Source organism: Adiantum capillus-veneris, chromosome 16 (genome assembly GCF_014529385.1).
Source record: "Adiantum capillus-veneris isolate H3 chromosome 16, ASM1452938v2, whole genome shotgun sequence".
NCBI classification, from domain to species: Eukaryota; Viridiplantae; Streptophyta; class Polypodiopsida; order Polypodiales; family Pteridaceae; genus Adiantum; species Adiantum capillus-veneris.
This window is the reverse complement of record NC_140946.1, coordinates 123,586,516-123,612,632: the sequence shown is the minus strand read 5'-3', so window position 1 is coordinate 123,612,632 and position 26,117 is coordinate 123,586,516. Positions and strand designations below refer to the sequence as shown.

The 26,117-nt window shown below is 41.1% G+C and overlaps 1 protein-coding gene across 1 annotated transcript in view; it reads right to left on the bottom strand.

Annotated features, from left to right (window-relative positions):
• LOC147439796 (uncharacterized) overlaps window positions 1-20,735 on the bottom strand; it is a 59,399-nt gene extending 38,664 nt beyond the window's left edge. The window contains exon 1 of the mRNA XM_086484067.1: window positions 20,393-20,735. Within this exon, the coding sequence (XP_086340193.1) occupies window positions 20,393-20,735 (343 nt within the window). The remainder of the gene's footprint in view (window positions 1-20,392) is intronic.
• Window positions 20,736-26,117: the final 5,382 nt, after the last annotated feature.

Genomic DNA, 26,117 nt, shown 5'->3' with positions numbered 1-26,117 from the left:
AACCAAAGGGGTATGAAGTAAAAGGTAAGGAGAAAATGGTTTGCAGATCAAAGAAGAGCTTTTATGGTTTAAAGCAAGCATCAAGACAATGGTACTTGAAGTTTGATTGATGGATGTTGGATCATGGATTCACAAGATGCAACTGGATCACACGAAGAATTTGGGAGATGGGAAATTCATCATCCTAATGTTGTATGTTGATGACATGTTGATTGCAAGTGCTAACATGCAGGACATCAAAGACCTAAAAGAGGAGCTGTCTAAATCTTTTTTAATGAGAGATTTAGGTGCTGCAAAGAGGATACTTGGTATGAAAATATCAAGGGATAGGATGAAGAAGACAATAAAACTATCTCAAGAGGATTACATCAAGAAGGTACTAGAAAGGTTTGCAATGCCAAAATGCAAAACCAGTTTCTACACCTTTGGCTGGTTACTTTAAATTAACAAAGGATATGTGTCCAAAGACACAAGAGGAGATAGCCTATATGTCTAAAGTTCCATATGCTGCAGCGGTAGGTTCTCTAATGTATGCTATGGTCTGGACAAGGCCAGAGATTTCACATGCAGTGGGAGTTGTGAGTAGGTTCATGGACAACCCAGGTAAAGAACACTACCAAGCTGTGAAGTGGATACTTAGGTATCTAAAAGGGACAACAACAAATGCTTTGTATTTTGGAGGAACTGATATTTTTCTAGAAGGGTATGCTTATGCACATATGGTAGGTGACAAAGATACTCGAAGGAGCAGTACTGGCTATGTCTTCACGATTAGAGGCACATCAGTAAGCTGGGCTTCAAAGCTGCAGAAAGTGGTCTCACTTTCTACCATGGAAGCAGAGTATGTAGCAATGACAGAAAGAAATTCTGTAGCTTCACAGATTCTTAAAAGAGCTTGGATTCAAACAAGACAACTGTTTTTTGTACAGTGATAGCCAAAGAGCTATCCATCTTGCGAATAACTTGGCCTTTCATTCAAGGACAAAGCACATTGAGGTGAGATATCACTTCATACCCACTCTTTTGGAAGAGGGACATCTAAAGCTAGGAAAGGTGCATACAAATGAAAATCCTGCAGACCATATTTCCCTTACGCAACATCGAAGCACCATTGCCAAAAACAATAGTATAGCCTACCAAAGACCAGTTATTTAGGAATAATGGGAAAAATTCAAGTCCCATTTTCTGAAATGGTTCATCTAATTGGAGGTATTTTGGCAATATACAAGAGCCAACCATGTAATAGGATCCTCTACTTAGTATAAATGAATTATCCTCTTTTTATGCATAGAAAGGAACTTCTAGTACATTTTGGAATCATTTTACCAATATTGTTCATTGCTACATAAAAAGTAGGATATCATTCTCCTACTTTAGGGGTCAAAATATGGAAAATGCAAGTCCTTGACTTTTAGAAGTTTGCAAATGAGCTCCATTTTTCTTGCAAACTGTATGAATTTTGAGCCTTAATAGAAAGATATTATTTAAAGAATCATCTAAAGCCCTAAGAAAAATCCTCCCCCTCATTCAAGTATGTGATGGGCATGAGGCAAGCTCCCCCCTCATTTACATCTATAATGAGCATGAGGTTCGAACTTAAGTTTGAGCCTCCATGTTTATTGGGTGGCACATATCCCGCAAGCCTCCATGTTTCCCTCTCAGTTACATAAATAATGAGCAGGAACAAGCATGGAATCTCCATGCTTTCCCCTCATTACTTACATAATGAACATGAACATGCATGCAGGCTCGAACTTAAGTTCGAGCCTTCATGCTTGGTAATAGGTTTAGATCCCAAGTTCTCCATTCTGTCAAATAGGTTTAGATCCAATAGGCCCCTCATTTACATACACAATGAGCATGAACAAGCAGGGAGGCTCGAACTTAAGATCGAGCCTCCATGCTTGCTAATAGGTACCAATCCCAAACTTGATTGGTTTAAGTTAATATATTATAAGGCCTGAAAACCACCCTCATGGGGTGGTGCTAGCTCAAAACATCTTACCAAAGGGTAGAGATCTTCTCAAATTTTCTATCTAGAGGTGCTCTTCTCTAGATGTTTCCTTCTTGACCCAATACCTATTCTTGGTGTCACTAAGTTTTATTGTCGCTATTAGAAGACTATGGTGCTGGTATGAAATGCTGTTCTGGTGATGGCACTCAACTGATTGGTGTTGAGAGAAGATGTGCTGTTAATCTAGGATATTAAGCACTAGACAATAGTGATCCCCATAAGCCGCATAGCTAGCAACAATTAGTGCTGGGTAAAGCGACATGCTATAGACTAGACCAAGTTGTCATGACTCATCTTGCTATGCACTTGAAGAAGCTATCTCAACTCAAAGGAGTTGCTACATAAGACGTCTAAGAAGGGCCATTTAAATGACCTTTCTCAAAAGTCCAAAAGAAAAGGGTTTAACAATACAGAAGGGCCTCGATTTTGATATGGTCACATGTGATGAGTGATAGCAAGTTACATTTGACAAGTTGGTGGTGGTGGTGGTAAGGAGCTGGACGAGAAGGTAGGGACGAGAAGTTGGTGGTGCTGGTAATGAAGAGATAGGGACGATTTCAAATAGCGCAAGTTCGGATCAAGGTCCATAAAGTGGAGCTACAGATCCTGGAGGCGAGGGGGAAGGTGTGGGAGAGCACATGTGTGGATGGGGTAGCCCATGCCTCACACATCCATCTTGAGTCCATGGTTGATGCCTAATCAACTCATCTCAGGCGGTGCATTTGCGGCATGAAATAATCTTGGTAGAAGCAGACTGATGATCCGGAAGCAGCATCATGTGAAGAGCTGGCGGCACCCTCCTCACTGAAGGTGGAAGCAGTTAGATGATTCGGAAGCGACACCTTTTGGAAGCGTGCTGATGATATGGTTGGACCTCATCAATTTTGAGGATGCCACCTTCTTTGAGGTGGGCACCGCCTTGAGGAGAAGAAGAAGAAGCTGAAGCGCGATCAACCACAGATCCAAGCAAACAAGGATTTTCCCGGTGTTAGTTTATTGCATTGCTAGTGTGTATGATGCCAGCATTAGAAAGAAGGGAGATTTTATTCAAAATATCCTCAGGATGTCGTCCCATCGCTCCTCCTGCAAGTTCGGAGCCTGCATGACCTCACCTTCGCCTGAGGGCTCACACCCTTCATGATCTCATTTGAGTGCTTGCAATAGCCTCTCCACAGAGGCGGGCTTCTCCCCTTCATGGCTTGAGCTTTTCATTATTCATTTCAATTTTGTCATTATTCATTTCAAAATTTGAGTTTTAAATTTTGATGAGTCACATTAGAGAAGTGGTGCTCCTCTGAATTTTAGAGCCTTGTGCCTCGCTCTCAAGTTTGAGCCTTGAGCATTGGGAAAGAACCTCAAACCACGACCCAACTCTCTACCCTTCATGGTTGACACAAGTAGTTCTCATCTAGACTTTAGAGCCTTGTGCATCACCCTCAAGTTTGAGGCTTGAGCATTGTCAAGGAGCCTCAACCCACAATAGAGAACACTAACCTCCATGTTAGACACAAGTGATTCTCTGCTAGACTTTAGAGCCCTCTACCTTACCCTCAAGTTTGAGGTTTGAACATTGGCAAGGTGCATCAACCCACAACCCAACATGCTAGCCTCCATGTTTGAGACAAGTAGAATAGCCAAAAACTTGAAACTCATGCATTTGCATGGATCTGTAGCCTAGATTTTCACCCTCAAGAAAATGTTTGTTACAATGTTTATTTTGGGAGAAGCATGGCCTTAAAATTGAAGATTTGTTTGATTATTTCGATGCTAGCCTCATGAAAACATGTCCCTTCTTTTTCTTTTGCTGACACAAAGTGGATTAACTTAAGCTGCCTCAAGTTGGGAGAAGATTCATCGAGAAATCATGTGTAGTCATAGTCAAAGAAGTTCCAACAATGGCAGATATCAAAATTGGTCAACCCACAGGGGATTGCTGCAAAAGGCGACGCCTGTACCAATAGAGACGTTGGCAAGCAAGGGTGCTCCTCTTGCACCAAGCCACTCGTGACAAATGCACTGCCAAGATACCTCCAAGCTGCCAAAGAAGGATCTTTCTAGAAGCATGAAGTGGAACCGAGCCTTTGAGCTTCAAATGTAATATATGTCTGACAGATGTTGCATGTTTGCATATAAAGTGGTGGCCACAAATAACACTTGCGAGTGCATCATCCAAACACTACATTTCATTCAAGATTTGGAGACAGAAAAGTGTGCATCTTGGAACGAGTTCCCCTCTCTTTAAAAGCTAGAGACAAGAAGAATTGTCCCATTTTAGTAAATTTTTCCCAGAATCCCTAAATTTGAGTTCTAGAGCATCAATCTGACCAACTGACACCAAACTCTTAGTCAAGTTAGGAATATGTTTAACTCCACGATGCATAGATTCAATGTCATTTGTCATGCATAACTTGACATCTCCCGTACTGCATTTATCAAGCTCACAGGAATCTTTAAGCCTGACTGAACCATGCACATCAGTATTTGTGGAGAACCACTCCCTATGGGAAGTAACATGGAAACTGGCACCCAAATCAATGATCTAATTTTGTGCATAACACACATCAAGAGCCAATAAGAATCTACACTCAAATCAAAGGTGAAAAAAAGCACATCTGATGACTATTGCATGTCAAGAATAAATTTTGCAAATGGAGATTCAACCACATTAATCTCCTCTATCCTAAAACTACTCTGTGGAGCGTCAGATAGCTTTGTCCTTTTCATGTTGCAAAACACGACAATATTTCTTTAAATGGACTTTCTTGCTGCAATGATAGCATTCTACATTTTTGTAGTCATGACCTCGACTCTTGCTACAATTCTGGCGATCCTTACGATCCTGTGAATGATCGTGGCTACAACTACATCCACCTCTCTTCCTATGGCGATTATGGCCACTTGTCATATACGCACCTGGTGCAGTGTTACTAATCCCAGTATTGAATGTATCCCAAGAAGAAGGCAAAGAGCATAACAAGAAAATGGCCTCTATTTCATCATCAAAATCCAACCCTTTTGATGTCAGCTGAGAAAATGTGCTATTGAACTCATCAAGTGTGCACTAGCATTGCTACCTTCCTTCATATTCAGCCACATAAGTTTCTTCATCAAAAAGACTTTGTTAGAAGCACTCTTTCCTACTCAAGCTACACATAGAGAGTCCCAATGCTCTCGTGTTGTAGTCTTGTCCAAATCGTGAAGAATATGGTCTTGCCAGGATATAATCTAATCATGGCCATATCACACACATCAAACTCTTTCCGTTGATCATCAATGTAAGCATTCTCTCTATGCTCTTCTAATGGAGTTTCCAGGCCCTTGTTGACCAAAACGTCAAGCATATGTTGCTTTCAAATTGTGAATTTTTTTCCATCGAACTTCTTTATGTAGTAGTCTTCCCTTTTGAAGCACTACTAGCAGCCATAATATAAGACAAAATTACCAAGGATTCATGGAAAAAATGGTGGGAAATTTTTGACAGAGTTTCCCCTAAAATATCTGAAGAACCTCAAGACAAAGAGTAGCAAAGTCACTGCTATAGGTACTCAAATGTGGCAAGAACACATATGGTAGACTTCTGGGAAAAATCTAGCAGAGTCTACTTTGTATGGGGAGAAAACTCTCAAAAACCCGACATTACAAAATCAGTGCATAAAGTGAAAAAGTAACCACTAGGCATAAGAGTGACGTAACAAGCTGTCATGTGACCGCCAACTCAATGCCAAAAGCAAAGGTTTTCCTCTAGACACATGGCCTACGACAAGGATACCAAAAGGGGATACTCTAGCAACTTGTATCAATAAAAGTGTCTCAACATTCAAGAACATCCCAGCTCAAGAAAACCTCACGCAAACGACCCTCCAAAGACTGCGCAGACTCAAGACTGGCCACAATCTCATAAAGGATTCTTCCGATCCGAGTCTCACAACTGATAGAGGAAACTACCAAATTAGCTTTAAAAATGATGCCACATGAAGAAAAATATGTAGTAACTGCAACTCAATATATATGAAAAATCGTGCACAAATAGGCCCCTGTAAATTACTACATATAATAGACAAATCCCTACAAGGCTATTTTCTCTCAAAAGAGATCAATGGGACGGTGTGCTAAGAAAGTATGCATTTGTCAACAAATAACTATCCACAAAGACTCTACCAAGGTGACTATCAAAATTATCTAGCAGCCACTGTACCTGTGCGTATCAGTAAACCTATAAAACTCCACCTATAATTTGATGTGGAATGCCATGCCTGGATCAAAAAGTGATCTACAGATCAAATCTCCAAAACTCATTTAATGCCACTTGCAATGTCGATGCTGAATCCACGCCTTCTAATAGTGTGCTAAAAAAAAAATGTGTCTCTCTCTCTCGATCTATGTCTCTCTCTCTCTCTCTCTCTCTCTCTCTCTCTCTCTCTCTCTCTCTCTCTCTCTCTCTCTCTCTCTCTCTCTCTCTCTCTCTCTCTCTCTCTCTCTCTCTCTCTCTCTCTCTCTCTATGCACACACATGGCTGAAAATCTCTCTCAAACAGCACCATAGTCTGCCATACATGGCTAGAGATTCAAATTGCATCATGCTCTGCAATACCAAGGTTTAATGTGCCAAGATTGATGCAAGCTGCTGCAAAAAATTCAATGTTCAAAATTGCAAAATTTTGATATAAACAGTGCGTCCACAATGTGCCATGCCAAAACCCTAGGATAAACTCTTGGATCGTATCTATCTGACTTCATATGGTGGAGATATGCAAAAATCACTGCTTTGAGAACCACAAACATAAAAAACGAGCTGCAAAACTTTTTGTTCCTATTGTGTATATGCAAAACTTAGCTATGGCTTGCTTTAAGCTCTATACAAACTTAATATACATGCATAAGGTCAGATCTGCAATCTAGACTTCTCTTGTACTGCTATTGACAATGCCCTTGTCGTTGTAGAGCCGTCAACTCAATCATCACAGTAGTACACCCGTGCAAAATCGAACCTCTAATTACTTGTAAAGCATGATGCGAAGTGAGTGCAAGTGCAGCAGGACACGAGGTGTGGTGGAGCACTAAGTGGATTCAACTATCCACAGCCCCTTATTCTCTTTGTATTATTGAATGAATAAGGTTAGTAATGGGCCTTGAAAGAGAGAGAGAGAGAGAGAGAGAGAGAGAGAGAGAGAAAAGAGAGAGAGAGAGAGAGAGAGAGAGAGAGAAAGAGAGAGAGAGAGAGAGAGAGAGAGAGAGAGAGAAGAAGAATAGATAAATGGTGTGAGTGATGGTGACCCTCCCTACCCTATCTCCCTATTCACGGTGATGCTCTGATGAGGACCGACTTGTTGGCAAGGGCCTTTTGCGGGGCCTCGTTGCCCTCCCCAACTACGAGATGAAACGGTTTGGTTTCCACGGGCTCTGCGCGCTACAATGGCGGTGTATGCTCTCCCATTAACCTTCAAAGTTGACCCCACGGAAGAAGCACAGAGTCTTGTGCATGACCGAGTAGATACCACCGCGGATTTTGATGCCCCTGATTTGTTTAAAATTTTGAAGGACTACATCACCATTGATCGATCCTCAAGTTAAGGGGGATCTCGCGACACCAAGACAATATGGAAGGAGGTTTCTGTTTTTAAGTCACGGGTGGTTGTTTTGTTCTTTACTGGTCATCTTCCACTAATATCTGACATAGCTCAAACTATAGACCAGGGGTTTGGTTCTTGGGCTATAGAGAAAATTTTATATTTAGGGCAGGGGATTTTTGAGGTCCTGTTTCTAAACCCTCCAAATCAGGTCGCCTTCCTATCTAAGCCAATTGTAATCCTGTTTGGCCAGGTCCTGCATGTCTTATACTAGAAGCCTATAAAGATGATCAAAAGAAGCATTGCTATCTCAGTACCGCTTGGTTTTGGTTGAAGTCGTTTATTTACGTTCTTTTCTATGGCCCTGTATCAACAACATAACTGCTACATCAGGGCAAGTTCTGTACTCCCCCACTATTAATTCACCCAATTGGAATAAAGGTTGCCTACTTTGGAACACCAAGAACCAGTTCCCTAAAACCATTGACATCAATATTCTGTCCATTGGCAGAAAGGTGTTGTATCTCAAATGGGGGTCTCTTGCAGGGGCATGCTTTCACTGTAACAAATTGGGGCATTTCTCCAAGAACTGACCAACCATCTCTCAATCACCAAGGGAATTAATCCCATTTTACCCTGATAGTAAGACCATGGTCCCTCGGGAGAAAATCTTTGTTAAATCCCCTAGTTCCCTTCGACCTGTCAGTGGGAATACCCCTTTGGTGAACTAGAAAAATACCTCTCTACCTATGCTCCCGCTCATGATACATCACCTCCTCTCAATAAAGGGGTGTCTAGGCCTCCTTCTACCCCTAGCTATGCAGGGAACCAGGCACGAAATGGCTCTAGCCATGAACCATGAACATCAGGGGTCGTCTTTCTCTATGAAACCTCATGGAATCATCAAGAGCTTGGATAAGGGGAAATGACCAATGGATGCAGCCGAGTTCCAGACTATGACAGCTAGAAAGGCATTCCCACTACAACACTACATGAAGATATCGATGCGTATATATCGATGGCCATGCCTTTCCACGTGTATATCGACGTAATTAGCGAGCGTCGCTATACGCGTCGCACTGTGCGTCGAAATACACGTGGAAAGGCTTTATTTGCCACGTGTATATCGACGTGTATATCCACGCGTATAGCGATGCAAAAAATTTTGGGGAAAAAAAGTAAAACCCGCACGCAGGGGCCATTTTTTCCTACTCAGATCTTGGCCGAAACTTGCTGCGCAGGTATTATGTCCATCTCCGCCCCCCCCAACCCCTCCCTCTCTCTCTCTCTCTCTCTACATCACGTGTGTGGGTGTGTAGGAAAGAGAGAGAGAGAGAGAGAGAGGTGTGTGTGTGTAGGAGAGAGAGAGAGAGAGAGAGAGAGAGAGAGAGAGAGAGAGAGAGAGAGAATTAATGTATGCATAGGAAATTAAAATTAAAGAAAAAAAATTAAAGAGAGAAATGAAATGAAATGTTATATTAACGTCTTCGAAAGGCCAAAGTGACCTATGAGACACGAGACAAGAAAGTTACAATCTGATGACAAAATAAAATATTATGGAATCCTAAACTGTTGGGTGTGGACTAAACGGCTAAACCAGCTAGGTGGGATAGGTAGATCATAGGAGATCCAGCATCTGTCGGTGGCGGATCTCATCAATCTCCTCCATGGTCAGTAGTTTGACCGGGCGTTGTGCATGTCGAGCCAAAGTGACCTAGCTAGATCCTCTGATGCAGCCTCTGTCGATGTTGTGTAGTCCTCCGCAGTCGTGGGCGTCTAGATCTCCCTAGCTCAGTCGCTCGTTCGATCAGTAGAGAGATAGGGAAGTAGAGAGCAAGAGAGAGAGGGAGAGGTAAGTAGAGAGAGAGAGAGAGAGAGAGAGAGAGAGAGATAGAGAAAGAGAGTTATATATATATATATATATATATATATATAGAGAGAGAGAGAGAGAGAGAGAGAGAGAGAGAGAGAGAGAGAGGAAAATAAGGAAATAGAGAGAAAGAGAGATAGCGAGAGCGAGATCGAGAGAGAAAGAACGAGAGATAGGGTAAGTAGATAGAGAAGAAACTATGGAACTAAAAGAGGCAAAGGGGTTTTGCCTGCTACATGCATTGCCATGTACACCTGGGAGTGCACGTATGTGTCTACCCATATAGTGAGAGGCGGAAGTGAAAAATAGACCCGGTGGCCTCTACACCAAGACTATGCACAATGGCCTCATCATGGGGGATACACAATAGGGGCACCACCTAGCAAGATATGCGGCTAGGACGCATACATATACACAATGAAGCATGCCATGGAAACAATTTCAAGATCCACGCCCAAATGTGGAATGGGGTGGTCGGAGAATAAGGTGAGAGGAGTGGTGAATGAGTGAGAATGGGCTTCCTACTCGTGCATGTTAGTAAGGAAGATAATGAGGTAGGAGAAACTTGCGAGTATACTCACTTATCATACAAGAGGTGGCGAATCCGCACACCTCAAGATGGAAGTAGTAAGATGATAGGAATATGAGAGGGAGAGAGAGAGAGGGTGTGTATGGTGGCGAATCCGCACACCTTAACATAAGCAGAAAAAAATGGCAAGGAACAAGCATATACCATACTCACAATGAGATGTATCCAAAGCGACACAAGGTATGGCACCAAGATGGAGTGTGTTGATTGCTTGCAAAAGATGAATACAATAGGTAGCGTATGGCAGGAAAATGAGAAGGGGACAAGATCGTAGGAGGCATAATGGAGAGATGGGAGTTGATAACGAGAAATATCATGAGTGTATCCACCCTTCTTCTTCTTGAAATTGTGCCTTCAACCCTTAATTACAAGTGGTGTGGAGGTGTGGTGCTCATCTTTTGTGCATGGTGATGGTGATGATGATGGTGTTGTGATTATGTGATTAGGGTTCATGCTACAAGCATGTAGCACAAGAGTGTGTATGGATAGGTATGTGTGTGTGTGTGTGTGTGTGTGTGTTCTATCCCCCCCACCCCAAAGTGAGCTCTCATGGCCTCCTTATATAGGGAAGGAGGGAAGGATTTAGCAATATTTCTATTTGAGGTGAGTGTCCCACTTTGGTGACTAGGAAAATGGGGTGCATGTGACTGTGGCTCCCATCTTGTCTCCTCATTATTTAAAATACCAGAGTCAATAGAGAGAGAAGAAGAGAGAATGTGGGTAGGATGTAGAGGATAGGAGATATTTACAATAGTCTAGCTTTGGCTAGACTTAAGCTTATTAGGGAGAGAAGAGAGAGGTAAGAAATTTACAAGAGAGATTGTCAAAGGTGGATAATTGTTGATGAGGATGGATCCTCCAAAAATGGTGATAGAATCACTCTAGACTTTCCAAGACCTCATTAGAAGAGCTTTGTCTCTTGTAATCATGCTTGAAGACTTGTAGAACCATAGCCATTCTAGAGGGAAGAAAATTGGGGATGGCCTGTGTCACCATTACACGAGAAAACTGGGGTCCACTGCAAAAATCATATCTCCGTGTTCATAACTCCAAAAATTCTGAAAACAATTGAGCTAAAAGTTGAGATCACGAGCTACATCTTTCATGTTGAACGCTCCTTCAGATTCGGGGTTCTTCTTTACTTAAAAGATTCAGCCAAATAATGTATTATTTGTGGCTGCAAAGGTCTTTTGTGGTCCCCTTTGAGTGGACTTCTCTCGTGCCTTCAAGTGTAAGCTCCTTCATGTGTATGAAAACATGACCTAGAGTTTTGAAAAGAGTGGCAATCATCTAGATGGAGGTATTACTGAAATTTGAAAGTGGGGTTGAGGTTTGAAAATGAAAACTAGTGAATAAAATATTTGGTAGGGTGGAATAATATACATACATGAAAAATATATTAGAAAATACTAAAATATATAATGTAATTTAGAATATATATATTTAATATTTAAGATCAAAAGAGAGATCAACAAAGAAAGCTTACTTATTTATGCTACATCGTGATTGATTAGCATAAGTCTTATTTATTTAATAAAGGCTAAAACGTTTGTGAAAAAGGGAAGAAAAAATCAAAAGTAACTTATATAGTAGGAAATATTTTTGGTAAAAGAGAAAAAAAAATATGGGGGGTTCCCATGCATGGAAAAGCTTGCCTCAATAGGATTTGACCAATAAAGCCGAGATTTTGACCCAGTGGTCCTAATCTCCGTACACCTCTGGACTGAGATGTACGGAGATTGGGCAGGACTAGAGAATGCGAGGTAGTTTACATTGTGAGGAGTATATATATATATATATATATATATATATATATATATTAAAACAACATTTATAATCATTGTAGATGGCAATGTCATCAACTAACATGGAGGAAAAGATTGCATGCTCGTGCACGCTCTGCAAGTATCAAATCCTGCGCAAGCGTAGGATATGTAATGAGCATGTGCACAAGTACGGAGAGTTTGCTAGAGAAACCGTACAGAATCTACGATACGACTCCTACGGAACGGGTATTGATTTTTGCGACATAGCATCTACATCTGAGAGAGAGAGAGAAAAGATTATGCGTGAAGGTCTGACCAATATAGAGCCACGGATGGACGAAGAAAAGGGCTTACAGACAGAAGACGACGGCATGGAGGAGATGCTGGATGCCTTCTTCCAGACAAGCGAGGAGAACGCGAACGAAGCAGCACCAGAAGCCGTGTGCCTATTTCCTGAAGACATGTTGAGGAAGTTGGCACGTCAACCAATCTATGAAGGCGCCAAAATATATGTGCTTCGTACTTGTCTGGCGTTTTTGAATCTCCATTCAGTGTACGGGTGGTCAGATGCAAGCGTCACTGCTTTGTTTAGGTACGTAATTTACAAAAGAGATTTTTTGATTGCAACGGTGATGTGCTCGGAGAGCTTTTTAATTTAGTGTGGCTTAAACAGGTTATTCTGGGAGCAACTTCTCCCGGCTGGCAATGAAATGCCCTCCTCCAAGCCAGACGCAAAGAAACTTCTGACCTCAGTTGGCTTGGACTACAACAAGATTCATGCATGTCTAAATGATTGCATTCTTTTTCGCAATGAATTCGCAGATTGTCTATCGTGTCCTAACTGCGGAGCAATCTGCTACGAACAAGATGCAGTTGGTGAGACAGTGCTAGCTAAAGTGTTGTGGAATTTCCCTATTATTCCTAGAATAAAAAGCATGTTTTGTTGTGGTTCCATTGCAAAGTTGATGCGGTGGCATTCTACGAATAGATCCACTGACGCAACATTTAGGGTGCCCGCTGATTCAAAGGCTTGGAGGCACATTGAAGATACCTAGCCACATTTTAAGAGTGAACCACGCAATTTGCGTTTGGGCATGGCAATGGATGGAGTCAATCCATTTGGCTTGAGAAGCTCGTCATGGAGCACTTGGCCTGTGTGCCTTATCAATTACAACCTCCCGCCGTGGCTTGCCATCAAGAAGGGTCATTTGATATTAAGCTTGATTGTACCTGGTAAGTTCAAGGCAAAAAACATAAATGTTTATCTAGATCCACTAGTTGACGAGCTCCTAGAGTTATGGCATGGGATCGACATAGCAGATGTGGTTGAACCAGTAGGACAACAGCATGCAAGGATCCATGGACTTCTTATGTGGACTATGCATGATTGGGCAGGATACGAAGAAGCTTCTGGTAATGGTTATTGATTTACAAAATTCTCCCTATTCGCAAGCCCTTTGCCTTGGCCTGATTCATGATTTAATATATGCAGGGCTAACAACTTTGGGATACAATGCATGTCCAGTTTGCGCGCAGTCTTTGGATGTGCGCTATTCTGCCTCTCTTCGAAAGACAATTTATCAAGGCCACCACCGTTATCTTCCAGATGGCCATCACTTGCGCGAAGGTCATCTTGGTCACGTCGAATGTCGTCCTATGCATGTACAAGAGTGGTGTCTCTGATGGGAGCAACATGAGGGGCAGCCTGTTCCAGGAATGAAACGTTTGTCCATTCTCCATACGTTGGCGTACTAGGGTGATCTACTAATTAACCATTTGCTGGATCCAATGCATATATTCAAGAATGTGGGAGAGCTCCTCTGGAAGACATTCATGGGAATGAAAGACAATCGAGCTTCACGAGATGATTTGCAATCAGTTGGAAAGATGCCAGAGTTATGGCCTTTCACCAATGCAGCTGGACAAACAAAACTTCCAAGAGCGCCATGGGTATTGCTAAAAAACGAAGAGCGACAAGTGAAAAGGGTGATTTTAGAGTTCAGGACGCCAACAAGATATATGCGATGTCTCAAGACAGCATTCACCCGTGACGATCAACTGTCAGGATTGAAATCACACGACTGGCATAAGTTCTTGCAATTCATTCTTCCAATTGTGATCAAGGGGTGTTTAACGGAGGAAGTGCAGACCTGCATATACAAGATTTCAGAGCTAGTGCGGTGGATCTCTTCCAAGGAGATATGGGAGGAATCTATTGTAGTCGCAAGGGCTAACTCCATTGAGGCAGTTTGTATGATTGAGAAGTATCTACCCACGAGCTGCCTAACTATCCAAATGCACTTGCTCGTCCATGTAGTAGATGAGGTTGTAGTGGCAGGTACAGTCCACAGCCATTGGATGTTCTTTCTAGAGCGGTTCATGAAAACACTTAAGAGTTTTGTTCGCCAAAAAGCGCGTCCAGAGGGGAGCACGGCAGAAGGATGGCTGGTGCAAGAGTCTCTTGTATTGACGACCGAATTTCTATCCATTTCTGACCCAGAAATGCCTCAACTGTGGAGCGATGAGGAGGATGCAAGACTGGTGGGAGAGGAGCTGCAAGGGCAAGGGGTGCCGAAGAAAATGAACCTGGCCATGCGAGGAAAGATCATAAAGTTCTGTATACTAAATTCAGCGCCGATGCAGAAATGGCTTGAAAGGTATAAAGAAGAGAAAGAGAGACGCAATAGGGAGCGACAGGATTTCAGGCGAAGTCAAACGACTAGAGGCTTACCCTTGCCAGACTACCTCTCTTTTCTACGTGAATTCCCTACAATGGCATGGTTGGACAAGACAGTGAGAGTAGCTCGACAGATCGGAGAACCCATATCTCTAGAAGAGGAAGAGCTGGCTATTGGATGTGACTGGAAGTATCATACATACATGGCACTGTGGTCGTATGGAAAGCATTTCGAAACACAACAAATTTACAGCAGAAGAAACACGATTGACAGTGGGGTAGTGGTTAGTTTCATGCAAAAGAGCAGGGCCAGTGCTAGAGACACGAATGAAAGCACTAGCAACCTGGATTACTGTGCTCCGGGTTCTTCCGTTGTTCTGAGGAGGTGGATCAAGGGTGTTGCACGGGACTTTTACAGTCTACTCACACCAAATATTGACATCTCTACCAGATGTAATCGATATTGGAAAATTTCAAGGACTCAACACAGGTGGATTCAGAGACTTGCAGCAATTTGGAGTCTGCCTTGCTCACACAAACACAAGGTGTTCCTATGGACACTGCTTACTGCCTCTCTTCCTTGTGGACAGCTACTGCTGAAAAAGGCCACCTTCGATGGAAGATGCCCAACTTGTAAAGCCGGGGAGACTATCAAACATACTTTTTGGAACTGCAAAAATGTAAGGGACTGGTGGTGTTGGATAATTCACATGTACAGCCTTGAACTCCTGTCAAGTTGTTTGCCTTTTCTTTAACTTTTGGATTGTGCAAATTTCCCGATGCAGCCTTGAATTTCTATATGCAGTCACTCAGAGTTTGGTTCATGTTCTTTATTTGGATTTCCAGGAGTTATGCTTGCTTTGAAAAAGTCTCCCTATGTAAGGTCACTATACCTTGGGATTTTATTTTCTTTTAAATGTGGGAAGACTGTGTCAGTATCTCAAACGACAAGATGCGAGACAACTCTATCCAGTTTATGAGGCTCTTATGACCTCAGATAGGATCTCATGGAAAGTAATGTAAATACACATTTCAACAAAGAGAGAGAGAGAGAGAGAGAGAGAGAGAGAGAGAAGCTCCATGCCAATTCTCTCCCTCCTCCATGGCTTCCATGCTCCTCTGAGCTCTAATACGAATATGAGGACTTGGGGACTAGCACATGCAACTCTTCACCCAACCATGCCTATTATAGGCCCTTGCCTACTAAATATGTACCCTATACCGCAAGTGTGTCCCAGACCTTGGCTGTGGCCCGTCTTACCCCAAGGCTCAGGGGTTCACCGTTCAATACCCCTATTAAAAAGAACCCTCTTTTAAAATTTCGGAATGAATAAAATGACCCCTTATTTTAGGATTTTTTCCCAAATTGAATATAGAAATCCCTTGTTCTAATGTACCTTTGTTAAATTGTCTAAAATTTTTGTATTTTAAAACCCCTCCTTTCGAACTCACATTATACATTAACATGATTACATATTGCACCCCCCGAGCCCCAGGCCTAACGATCTCTTTCTAGATCTCTAGATGCAATAATCTATAGTTGCAACTTGAAGGCATGTGATGTTATACTAGAAGCTACCGTTGCATTACAATCACAATTATGATCAGATTGTTAGTCACACATACGGAGAAAAGATGCCTTGGTTACAAACACATATAGCATAGCTTTTGTTGACACTTACAAGAGATGCGATGTACTTTCAAGAGAATGTTCTCATGATTTTTCTATCCATGTGTGGCCTTTTGGAATGCAAGTGATATGCACTACAAGGTTGGTGTATGAAATACAAGCATTAGGGAAAATTTGGACTCTCAAAGGGGCCCTAAAAGGAGGTTTGACTTTGCCTCTCTTGTCCAAAGTGGGCAACCTGGTGAAGTACATAAACGCTTTATAAAAACCCTATCAACCAACATATCATTGGAAAGCTCTTAGAAATTAGGTGCTAAATCCCCAAACTCTGACAAATTTGGAGTTGATTTGTAGAAGTTATGGCCTCCCCGCTGAAGTTGAAATGTGGGGAGAGATTCCATTTACAAGATAGAATTGTCACATCAAAAAATGAAATATTCTAGAATATAAGGAATAAGATAACATGGTATATATCAATGGATTGATCTCGATGAGTACATTCTAAATCCAAAAGGTTCGAAATTTTTTGATTTCATTTCTAAATTTTTTACCCTACACCCGTTTTAAACAAGAGAGAGAAAGTCAAAGTCCTTATAGGGCCCCTTTGAGAGTACAAATTTTTTCTAATAATTATTTTCTTCAAATGTGTAGTGTAGGTTTTTGTCTTGGGGGATTTTACCTCTAAGCATTTATCCATACAACATGCAAAGGAAGACTTGTGTTGAAAAATCGGATATATAAGATGCTACAGCAGTAAACAAAGTTATGATGAGATTTTTAGCTAGAGGGTCTTGGAGGAAAACAATGTGGTTGGAAATGCTTTAGTCAACATGTATGTTATATTTGGTGTACCTTTAAAGCACGAGCTTCCTATTTAACATGAGTGCAAGTGATGTGCACAACAAGGTAGGGAAACTAAGTATTGTTGGGTTTCTTTCGACAAATACGTTATGACGGTTTTTATAGAATCACTTATGTATGCATGTTGAGCGTCCTTGTGTGTGGTTGTTTTGAGCTCCATACATGTGTGTGTGTGTCATGATGTATTTGTTCCTTCATATTTTTTTCAATTTGGAAACCACTATCCAAGGTGGCGAAGTGGGACAAACCAATTGATAGTCCTACCAACTAGGTCCAAAACGTCTTGGCTGGCACCCCGAAACTTAACGAAATTCCTAGAACAAGTATAACAGTAGGTCCATGAATACATGCTGGCAATATTGTACAAGGTAGAGTGGATACAACTTAGAAGCCATCCTCATAACTTACAAGGAGAAGCAATAATTGGAGTGGTACATTAAGGCGTTATGCTTGCTTTGAAAAAGTCTCCCTATGTAAGGACACTATACCTTGGGAAATTATTTTTAACAAATTGTGGGAAGACTGTGTTAGTATCTCAAACGACAAGATGTGAGACAAGTGTATCCAGTTTATGAGGCTCTTATGACCTCAAATAGGATCTCATCTAAAGTAATATAAATACACATTTCAACAAAGAGAGAGAGAGAGAGAGAGAGAGAGAGAGAGAGAGAGAGAGAGAATCTCCATGCTAGCTCTCCATGTCAATTCTCCCCCTCCTCCATGGCTGCCATGCTCCTCTGAGCTCTAATACCAATATGAGGACTTGGGGACTAGCACATGCAACTCTTCACCCAACCATGCCTAATATAGGGCCTTGCCTACTAAATATGTACCCTATACCACAAGTGTGTCCTGGACCTTGGCCCTCGCCCGTCTTACCCCAAGCCTCGGGGGGTTCACCGTTCAATATCCCTATATAAGGTACGTTTGTGGGGTATTAAGAAGAGACCTCTTCTAATATGTCTGAATGAATAAAATGACCCCTTATTTTAGGATTTTTTTCCAAACTTGAATATAGAAGTCCCTTATTCTAATGTATCTCTGTTAAATTGTCTAAAAATTTTGTATTTTAAAACCCCTCCTTTCGAACTCACGTTATACATTAACATGATTACATATTGCACCCCCTTTAGCCCCAGGCCTAACAATTTCTTTCTAGATCACTAGATGCACTAATCTATACTTGCAACTCGAAGACATGTGATGTTATACTAGATGTTACCCTTGCATTACAAACACAATTATGATCAGATTGTTAGTCACACATACGAAAGAAAGATACCTTGGTTACAAACACATATAACATTGCTTTTGCTAACACTTACAAGAGGTGCGATGTACTTTCAAGAGAATGTTCTCATGATTTCTCTATTCACGTGTGACCCATTGGAATGCAAGTGATATGCACTACAAGGTTGGTATATGAAATACAAGCATTAGAGAAAATTTGGACCCTCAAATGGGCCCTAAAAGGAGGTTTGACTTTTCCTCTCTTGTCCAAAGTGAGCAACCCGGTGAAGTGCATAAATGCTTTACAAAAACCCTAATCAACCAACATATCATTGGAAAGATCTTAGAAACTAAGTGCTAAATCCCCAAACTTCGATAAATTTGGAGTTGATTTGTAGAAGTTATGGCCTCCCCGCTGAAATTGAAATGTGGGGAGAGATTCCATTTATAAGATAGAATTATCACATCAAAAATGAAATCTTCTAGAATATAAGGAATAAGATAACATGCTATATATCAATGGATAGATCCCCATGAGTACATTCTAAATCCAAAAGGTCCAAAAAAAATTGATTTCATTTCTACATTTTTTTATCATGCACCCGTTTTGGACAAGAGAGAAAGTCAAAATCCTTACAGGGCCCCTTTGAGAGTCCAAATTTTTCCTAATAATTAATTTCTTCTAATGTGTAGTGCAGGTTTTCATCTTGGGGGGTTTTACCTCTAAGCATTTATCCATACAACATGCATAGAAAGACTTGTGTTAAAAAATCCCTTTACTTACATGATGTTCATGAGGCACTAAAAAAGGCTCATTTTTCTTTAAAAGAAACAGATGGGTTTTTTTCCAATTACAATGAAAATCCTTTTGTGAACATAATTTTGTAAACTTTTTTTATGAGATAAAATCCCCCCCCCCCCCCCCCCAACCACAAGCCCCCAAAGAAAGGTTTTCCTCTAGGTGCAATCACCAATGCTTGCATCTTGAACACATCGGATATACAAGATGCTACATCGGTAAACAAAGTTATGGTGAGATTTTTAGCTAGAGGGTCTTGGAGGAAAACAATTTGGTTGGAAATGCTTTGGTCAACATGTATGTTATATTTGGTGTGCCTTTGAAGCACGAGCTTCTTATTTAACGTGTGATCTCTTGGAGTGCAAGTGATGTTTACAACAAGGTAGGGCAACTAAGTATTGTTGGGTTTCTTGCGACAAATATGTTATGATAGTTTTCATACCATCACTTATGTTTGCATGTTGAGCGTCCTTGTGTGTGGTTGTTTTGAGCTCCATATATACGTGTGTGTGTCATGATGTATTTGTTCCTTCATATTTTTTTCAATGACGGAGTGGGACAGACCAACTGATAGGCCGACCAACTAGATTGAACCAAGCGTAGGTCCAAAACGTCTTGGCTGGCATCCCGAAACTTAACGAAATTCCTAGAACAAGTATAACAGTAGGTCCATGAATACATGCCGGCAATATTGTACAAGGTAGAGTGGATACAACTTACAAGCCATCCTCATAACTTACAAGGAGAAGCATAGTGAAAAATTAAAACAATGTGGTTGGAAATGCTTTGGTCAACATGTATGTTATATTTTGTGTACCTTTAAAGCAAGAGCTTCCTATTTAACATGAGTGCAAGTGATGTGCACAACAAGGTAGGGCAACTAAGTATTATTGGGTTTCTTCAGACAAATACGTTATGACGGGTTTCATACCATCACTTATGTTTGCATGTTGAGCGTCCTAATAATTAATTTCCTACCTAATAATTAATTTCCTCAAATGTGTAGTGCAGGTTTTTGTCTTGGGGTATATATCAATGGATAGATCTCAATGAGTACATTCTAAATCTAAAAGGTCCGAAAAATTTTGATTTCATTTCTAAATTTTTTACCCTGCACCCGTTTTGGACAAGAGAGAGAAAGTCAAAGTCCTTATAGGGCCCCTGAGAGTCCAAATTTTTCCTAATAATTATTTTCTTCAAATGTGTAGTGCAGATTTTTGTCTTGGGGGGTTTTACCTCTAAGCATTTATCCATACAACATGCAAAGGAAGACTTGTGTTAAAAAATAGGATATACAAGATGCTACATCCGTGGGTAAACAAAGTTATGATGAGATTTTAGTTAGAGGGTCTTGGAGGAAAACAATGTGGTTGGAAATGCTTTAGTGTACCTTTAAAGCACGAGTTGGAGGAGGTTACGTTGGTCGCGGAGGTAGCGTTGGTGGAGGACTCTGCAGTGGTGGCAAAGGTGGCGGCTTTTGAGGCGGCCCTATTGCAACGCCCGTAATTGCTTTGGCAGCCAGCGCCGCAGTATGCAGTACCAGAGCCGCAATAACCAAACTGGCTGCAGCACTGGTCGGAGTTGCAGAAGCCGTTGCCTCCCTGTGGCAAATTTCCGCAGCAGGGCTTCGAGCAGGCTTGACAGTCCACCATATCCAGCTGCGTCATCATCATCACCGTGGTCGAAGCAACAAGCAGCAGCGCAACAGCTGCGGGCACATTATAACGGGCCATACTGGCTCGCTAATAGCTAAGCCCCAACTAATAAGTATCTGCTGCAGATCGCTAGGGCTCGCTGGTATTAATTGGATCACGCTTTCTGATTCTATAACTAGCCGATTGAGAACCCTTTATGTACCCTGCTATCCAATTGCTAGAGAAATTGATGTGAACGTTGCAGCTAATTATAGAGCGGCTCCACACTCTCCATGTAAAGTATGCATCCCTCCCACAAAAGCAGTTAGCACGTCCTGCAGCTGGGGTCCATAAATGGCCTCCTTTTATAAAACTAAGTACCCAATTACATTATTATGCAGAGTTTCTGATGTCGAGCTCTCAAATATTTGATCAAGAGACCCCATGACTCTTGAAAATGCTTTGTACGTACTGGAAAATGCTTTTGTATTGTTGTCCATGCAATGCAATAAGCTGATCACAACCCTTTTTGTTGTCCTTGCAAATGAGCCACCTTCAGACTTGAGTCATCCTTTGTATGCACGAGTCCATCAACAATCTCCTCTACTAAAACAAAACATAGAAACATAGTTTGCATGCCTTTCTTCTTCAGCTCGTTTAAAAAAGGTAATCGTTAAGAGAGTGCTTGCTTTGCTTGTGAGTGAGAGGAGCACAGCAGGGAGGCTCCAGGTGCTCTGTGGCAAGGGGTTAAGCCTCATAGGTTGCGGCATTTCTTTCTCTAAATTGGGGGGTGGATACTATTGCTTATCAGTGTATGTCACATAATTTTCAAATGCAACTTTTCAAATGCATCATGTTATCCATCCTTGTATTTTAATGTCCATCGGTTACTATCTCACCGGTCTGGGGTCATAGAGCCTTGTGGTCAGAAATTGGTGATTGTGCAGTCCCAGACTGACAAGATGATAATGAATGTCAAAAACCTTTGTAGGGCCAAGGAATATGGTGCATAATCTATCCCTACAAAGTTTCATGACCTTCGTTTATTGCCTTGTTGGCATAGGACTACACAATCACTAATTTTTTGCCATAGGGTTGGCTAAGTGTCCCATGCAAAAAAAATGGCATTTGTGTCGTTTCAAACCGGAGGGATTATAAGCGTTGGCCATGAAACTTGGTAGGATAGCAGGGATTTCCGATGCATTACATAGCCCTAAAGATTTTCATGGCCATTTCTTATCATCTCGCTAGTTTGGGACTACGCAACACCAAATGTTTTCCATAGGCTTGCTAAGGACCCTATGGCAAAAATTGGCATTTGTGCTCTCCCATACCTACAAGACTGTGTGTAACCTATGTCCATGAAAATTTTCTCTATTCCTTGTTTGTCTGCATCACACTATCTCTACATCTTCTCTCTCTCTCTCTCTCTCTCTCTCTCTCTCTCTCTCTCTCTCTCTCAAACTTGACGACTCAAGTTTGAGTTCATGTGTAACATAGGACATATTTTTCAAAGTTTTAGCAATGAATTTTGTTTAAAGCTTTAAAGTTTTTTTTAGAGTCTAGAGGTTCGTTTAGATTGTTTTGTTTAGTAGGACATCCTTTGGTAGCCCTTTTTGAGGATGTTAAGGTTGGATTTTGGAAAGGTTTTATATGTAGGAAACATAGTCCTAAAAACAAGAAAAAATGTTGGTTCCTTGAACATTTTCAAATTCCATTGTTTTGATTTTCCATGGATTAAGGAAAAAGTGAGAAAATGTTGGTTTACATTGTTTTTGTAGAAATTGCCGACTTTTACATTGATTTTTAGAGAGTCTAAGTACGATATGACTTTTTTGCGTCACACAACTGTTGACGAAGAGTGCAGTAAGGTGAACAATTTTATGTGAGATAAGCGTGGGTAGATTTGGAGCCGATTGGGAACTACAAGTATGCATGTATACCATATGGATACATGCATGATCAGGACATAACTCGCCGAGTTAAATTGCAAGGACCTGTTTGCCATGTAATTTATCGTGCTATGTGGCAAGGATTTGTCTACCACATAACTTGAGGAGCTACATGACAATCACTTTTTGAACCATTTCTCCATTTAACTCTTCAAGTTATATGGCAATCCACCTTTGTCCAATGGACTAGCCACTCAACTTGCCGAGTTACGTGATGGTCTGACTTTGTAGCTATGGTGTGCCACATGGATCAGGTGTGACACACCACGATGACATACATGTAACTCAACGAGTGACATGGACATCTCACGTGGTGGTTGGTTAAACCCAATCCGCATGGTACATCACCACAACCAGGTCACAACCCGCCACCTAACTCAGGCTAGTCCATGGTGGTGGAGATCCTTCTTTTAGGGGGAGGAGGAGACCTGCCACCATGGACTAGCCACGTAACTCACCTAGTCACATGGTGGTGATGGAGAAAAAGACATCATGTGCACACTCACACACCCTGACACCTTAACAAAACACAAAGTCATTTCTTAAATTCCTCACCTCACCCACCACCAGTCTAGAGCTCAATAACAATCCTCCCCACAAGCTCAACTAAAACTCCAAACATCTTGACCTACAAGCCCTTGCCTACCTGCAGATACTACATGGTGAGTCAAGTTTATCAACGCTTGAAATTACACTCGATGGTGAGCAAACAATACAAGAAAAACCATTAAACTCAAAAACTCCATCCACAAAAGGCCTCTCTCAGACCATTGCAAAAGCTTCACCAAACTCCACTTTGTTAGACTATTTGGGGTAGCCTTAACCCTAATGGCACCGATACAGGGTCATATAGTCTTCCAGAAAGCCACACCTTCTTCCCTCCATTCCTCGCACACACACACCCATGGAAAACTCAAAACTTCCATAGACACAAGTGAAAAATGATGGTTTTCTTTTACTCTGGACAGGCATTTTTTGGGTGAAAAATACCAAATGGACACCAAAATCCACCAAATTTTGTAGGCTTGTCCTTCATACCAAGAGTTTATTTCCAAATACCCACATTCAACTTTTGACCAATTTGAAGGTGGTTGGTGCATCGTTGTATATCAAGCACCGCAAATAGACAGTTATCGCATGTGTCGAACCTCTAGGACTAGATGAGAGTGCCCACACTTCCAACCTGCATTATTTACATTCTAGAAATCTCAAAAAAAATCTCTAGAGACAAAAGAAGCCACTTCGAACCACATCTAAGGATTCAACATGTTGTTTAGGAACGTGTATATGCACGACTGTCGACATGCAAGCATGACTATTTACAACATGTACACGTCCCATCATCTTTGGGATGCAAAACCACATCATGAAGCGTCCAAATGCATGTATTTACATTTATATGTACAGATTCCCATGCATTTATTCACTACTTCATACACACCAAAAGTTGTCTATCATCTTTGCCCCCCTCTAGGTCGAGCATTTATGCTCAACCAAGAGACTATTTGCATTTGGAACCACATCCCTTGCCAAATATTTCTTCAATACATAACCATGGATTTTGTAGCACAAATGTTTGCCAGAAACCTTTTGCAACTCATATGTGCCATTTGGAAAAACATGCTTCACGTACTCTGTATGGCCCCAACCATTTGTTCCTCAACTTCTTCTGGAAAATGAAATCCAATCAAGACTTATATTTCATTACAAGGTCTCCATTTTTAATCTATTTCTCTGGCAGCCACTTAACCATTTTCTCCATCATTGTCTCTGCTTGCTGAAACCACTAATCAATGTCTATCTCTCTATTAATTTGAAACAACTCTAGAGCAAGAATTCTTTCCTGCAGCTTGTTCTTATGCTCACCTTGGATTCCGTGCAACAAATTTAATGCATCCAATTGCACTTGTATAGGCATGAGAGCTTCCTTTCCTTAAACAAGCACATACGGCGTAAATTGTGTAGACGCTCTATACATAATTCTAAAAGCCCACAAACATTTTTTCGAGTCTAGGTCCCACTCTTTCGGATGCTCTCTAGCATACTTTGACAACATCTTTATGATTTGACCATTGAAATTTTCAACCAATCCATTACATTGTGGATAGTAAGGAGAATAATGATGATGTTTAATTTTCAAATTCTCCTTGACAACACTAACAACTTTTCCCTTAAACCTTGGTCCACGATAAAAAATGATACTATAGGAGTTCCAAACCTACAACAAACCTGTTCATGCAAAAAAAGGCCACTCTTCTTGTTGTTACATCTTTCATAGATTTTGCTTCCACCCACTTTGTCAAATAGTCCTAGCCACAACAAGGATATACTTTGTTCCATTATTGGTCCTTGGCATCATACCTACAACATCCACTCCCCACTTTGCAAATGCATCAAAAGACATAATAGCTTTTTGAGGCTTACCCAAAAGCTTCTGATTTGCAAACTTTTGGCATTGATGGCATGACTTGAGCAAAAAATAAGAATCTCTCATCATGGAGGACCAACAGTAACCCGCTCTCAAAATACAAAACACAACTTGGTCCCTACCTTGATGATTTGTTTCTTTAGGGCAACACTTCAAGATCAAACCTATTTCTTCACTTTCCTTGAAATGCTATCTCTACCATAAAACATGATATCCTCACCTACCAATGTTTAATTTCTTGCTTTTGCAACGATTCTCTTACATCAAATCTTGGACATGCCCTTCGGATATTGGCCTCTACTAAGAAATGCTTCTACATCCATGATTCCCTTCCTGGATACAAGGCTTCTTGGACCTTTAAAGGAGCTACCAAAGCATCCAAATTGTGCCTAGCCAACTCATCAGGTTTTTTATTCTACTCATGAGGAACAAGCTTAAATTGTATCTGGTCAAACTCATGCAAAAGCTTCTTGATGCCATAAAACCATTTCTTTAAGTTGTCCTTTTTAACTTTCCACAAACCAAGCAACTGATTCATGGCTTGTAATGCATTTCCTTTCACAATGACTCTCCTAAATCCAAACTCAACACACTACATCAATTCAAGGAAAAGAGTGAGGTACTCAACCTCATTGTTGCTTTTAGCTTCATCAAGATCGTAAGCCCTAGAAAAAATTACGTCACCGCTTGGGTTCTTAATGATTACTCCACTGCTTTCTTTTTGAAGAATCTTCTTGTATATGCACCATCAACCATCATCATATACGCATTTGTAATATCCATTTCCTCTTCCTAATCATTTTTGTCGACTCTTAGGTACGATGGAGGCTCCCCTCCCTTGTGTACCACTATGTCCATCAGGTGAGCTTTAACAAATCGATCAACTTTGAAGTCAAAGTCATGCTCTTGGAGCTCCATAGTGCACTTTAATATGCACTTTCTCGGCTTCAAATGTTGTACGTACTACATCCTAGAAATGGTTTGATGTAGTGAGCACATAAATTTTCTGTAATAGTAGAAATGTGTTGAACCTATGACAAGAAAGAACCAATGGAAATATCCACGATTCTATTTATGTGTAACAAAACTCACTTACATTAT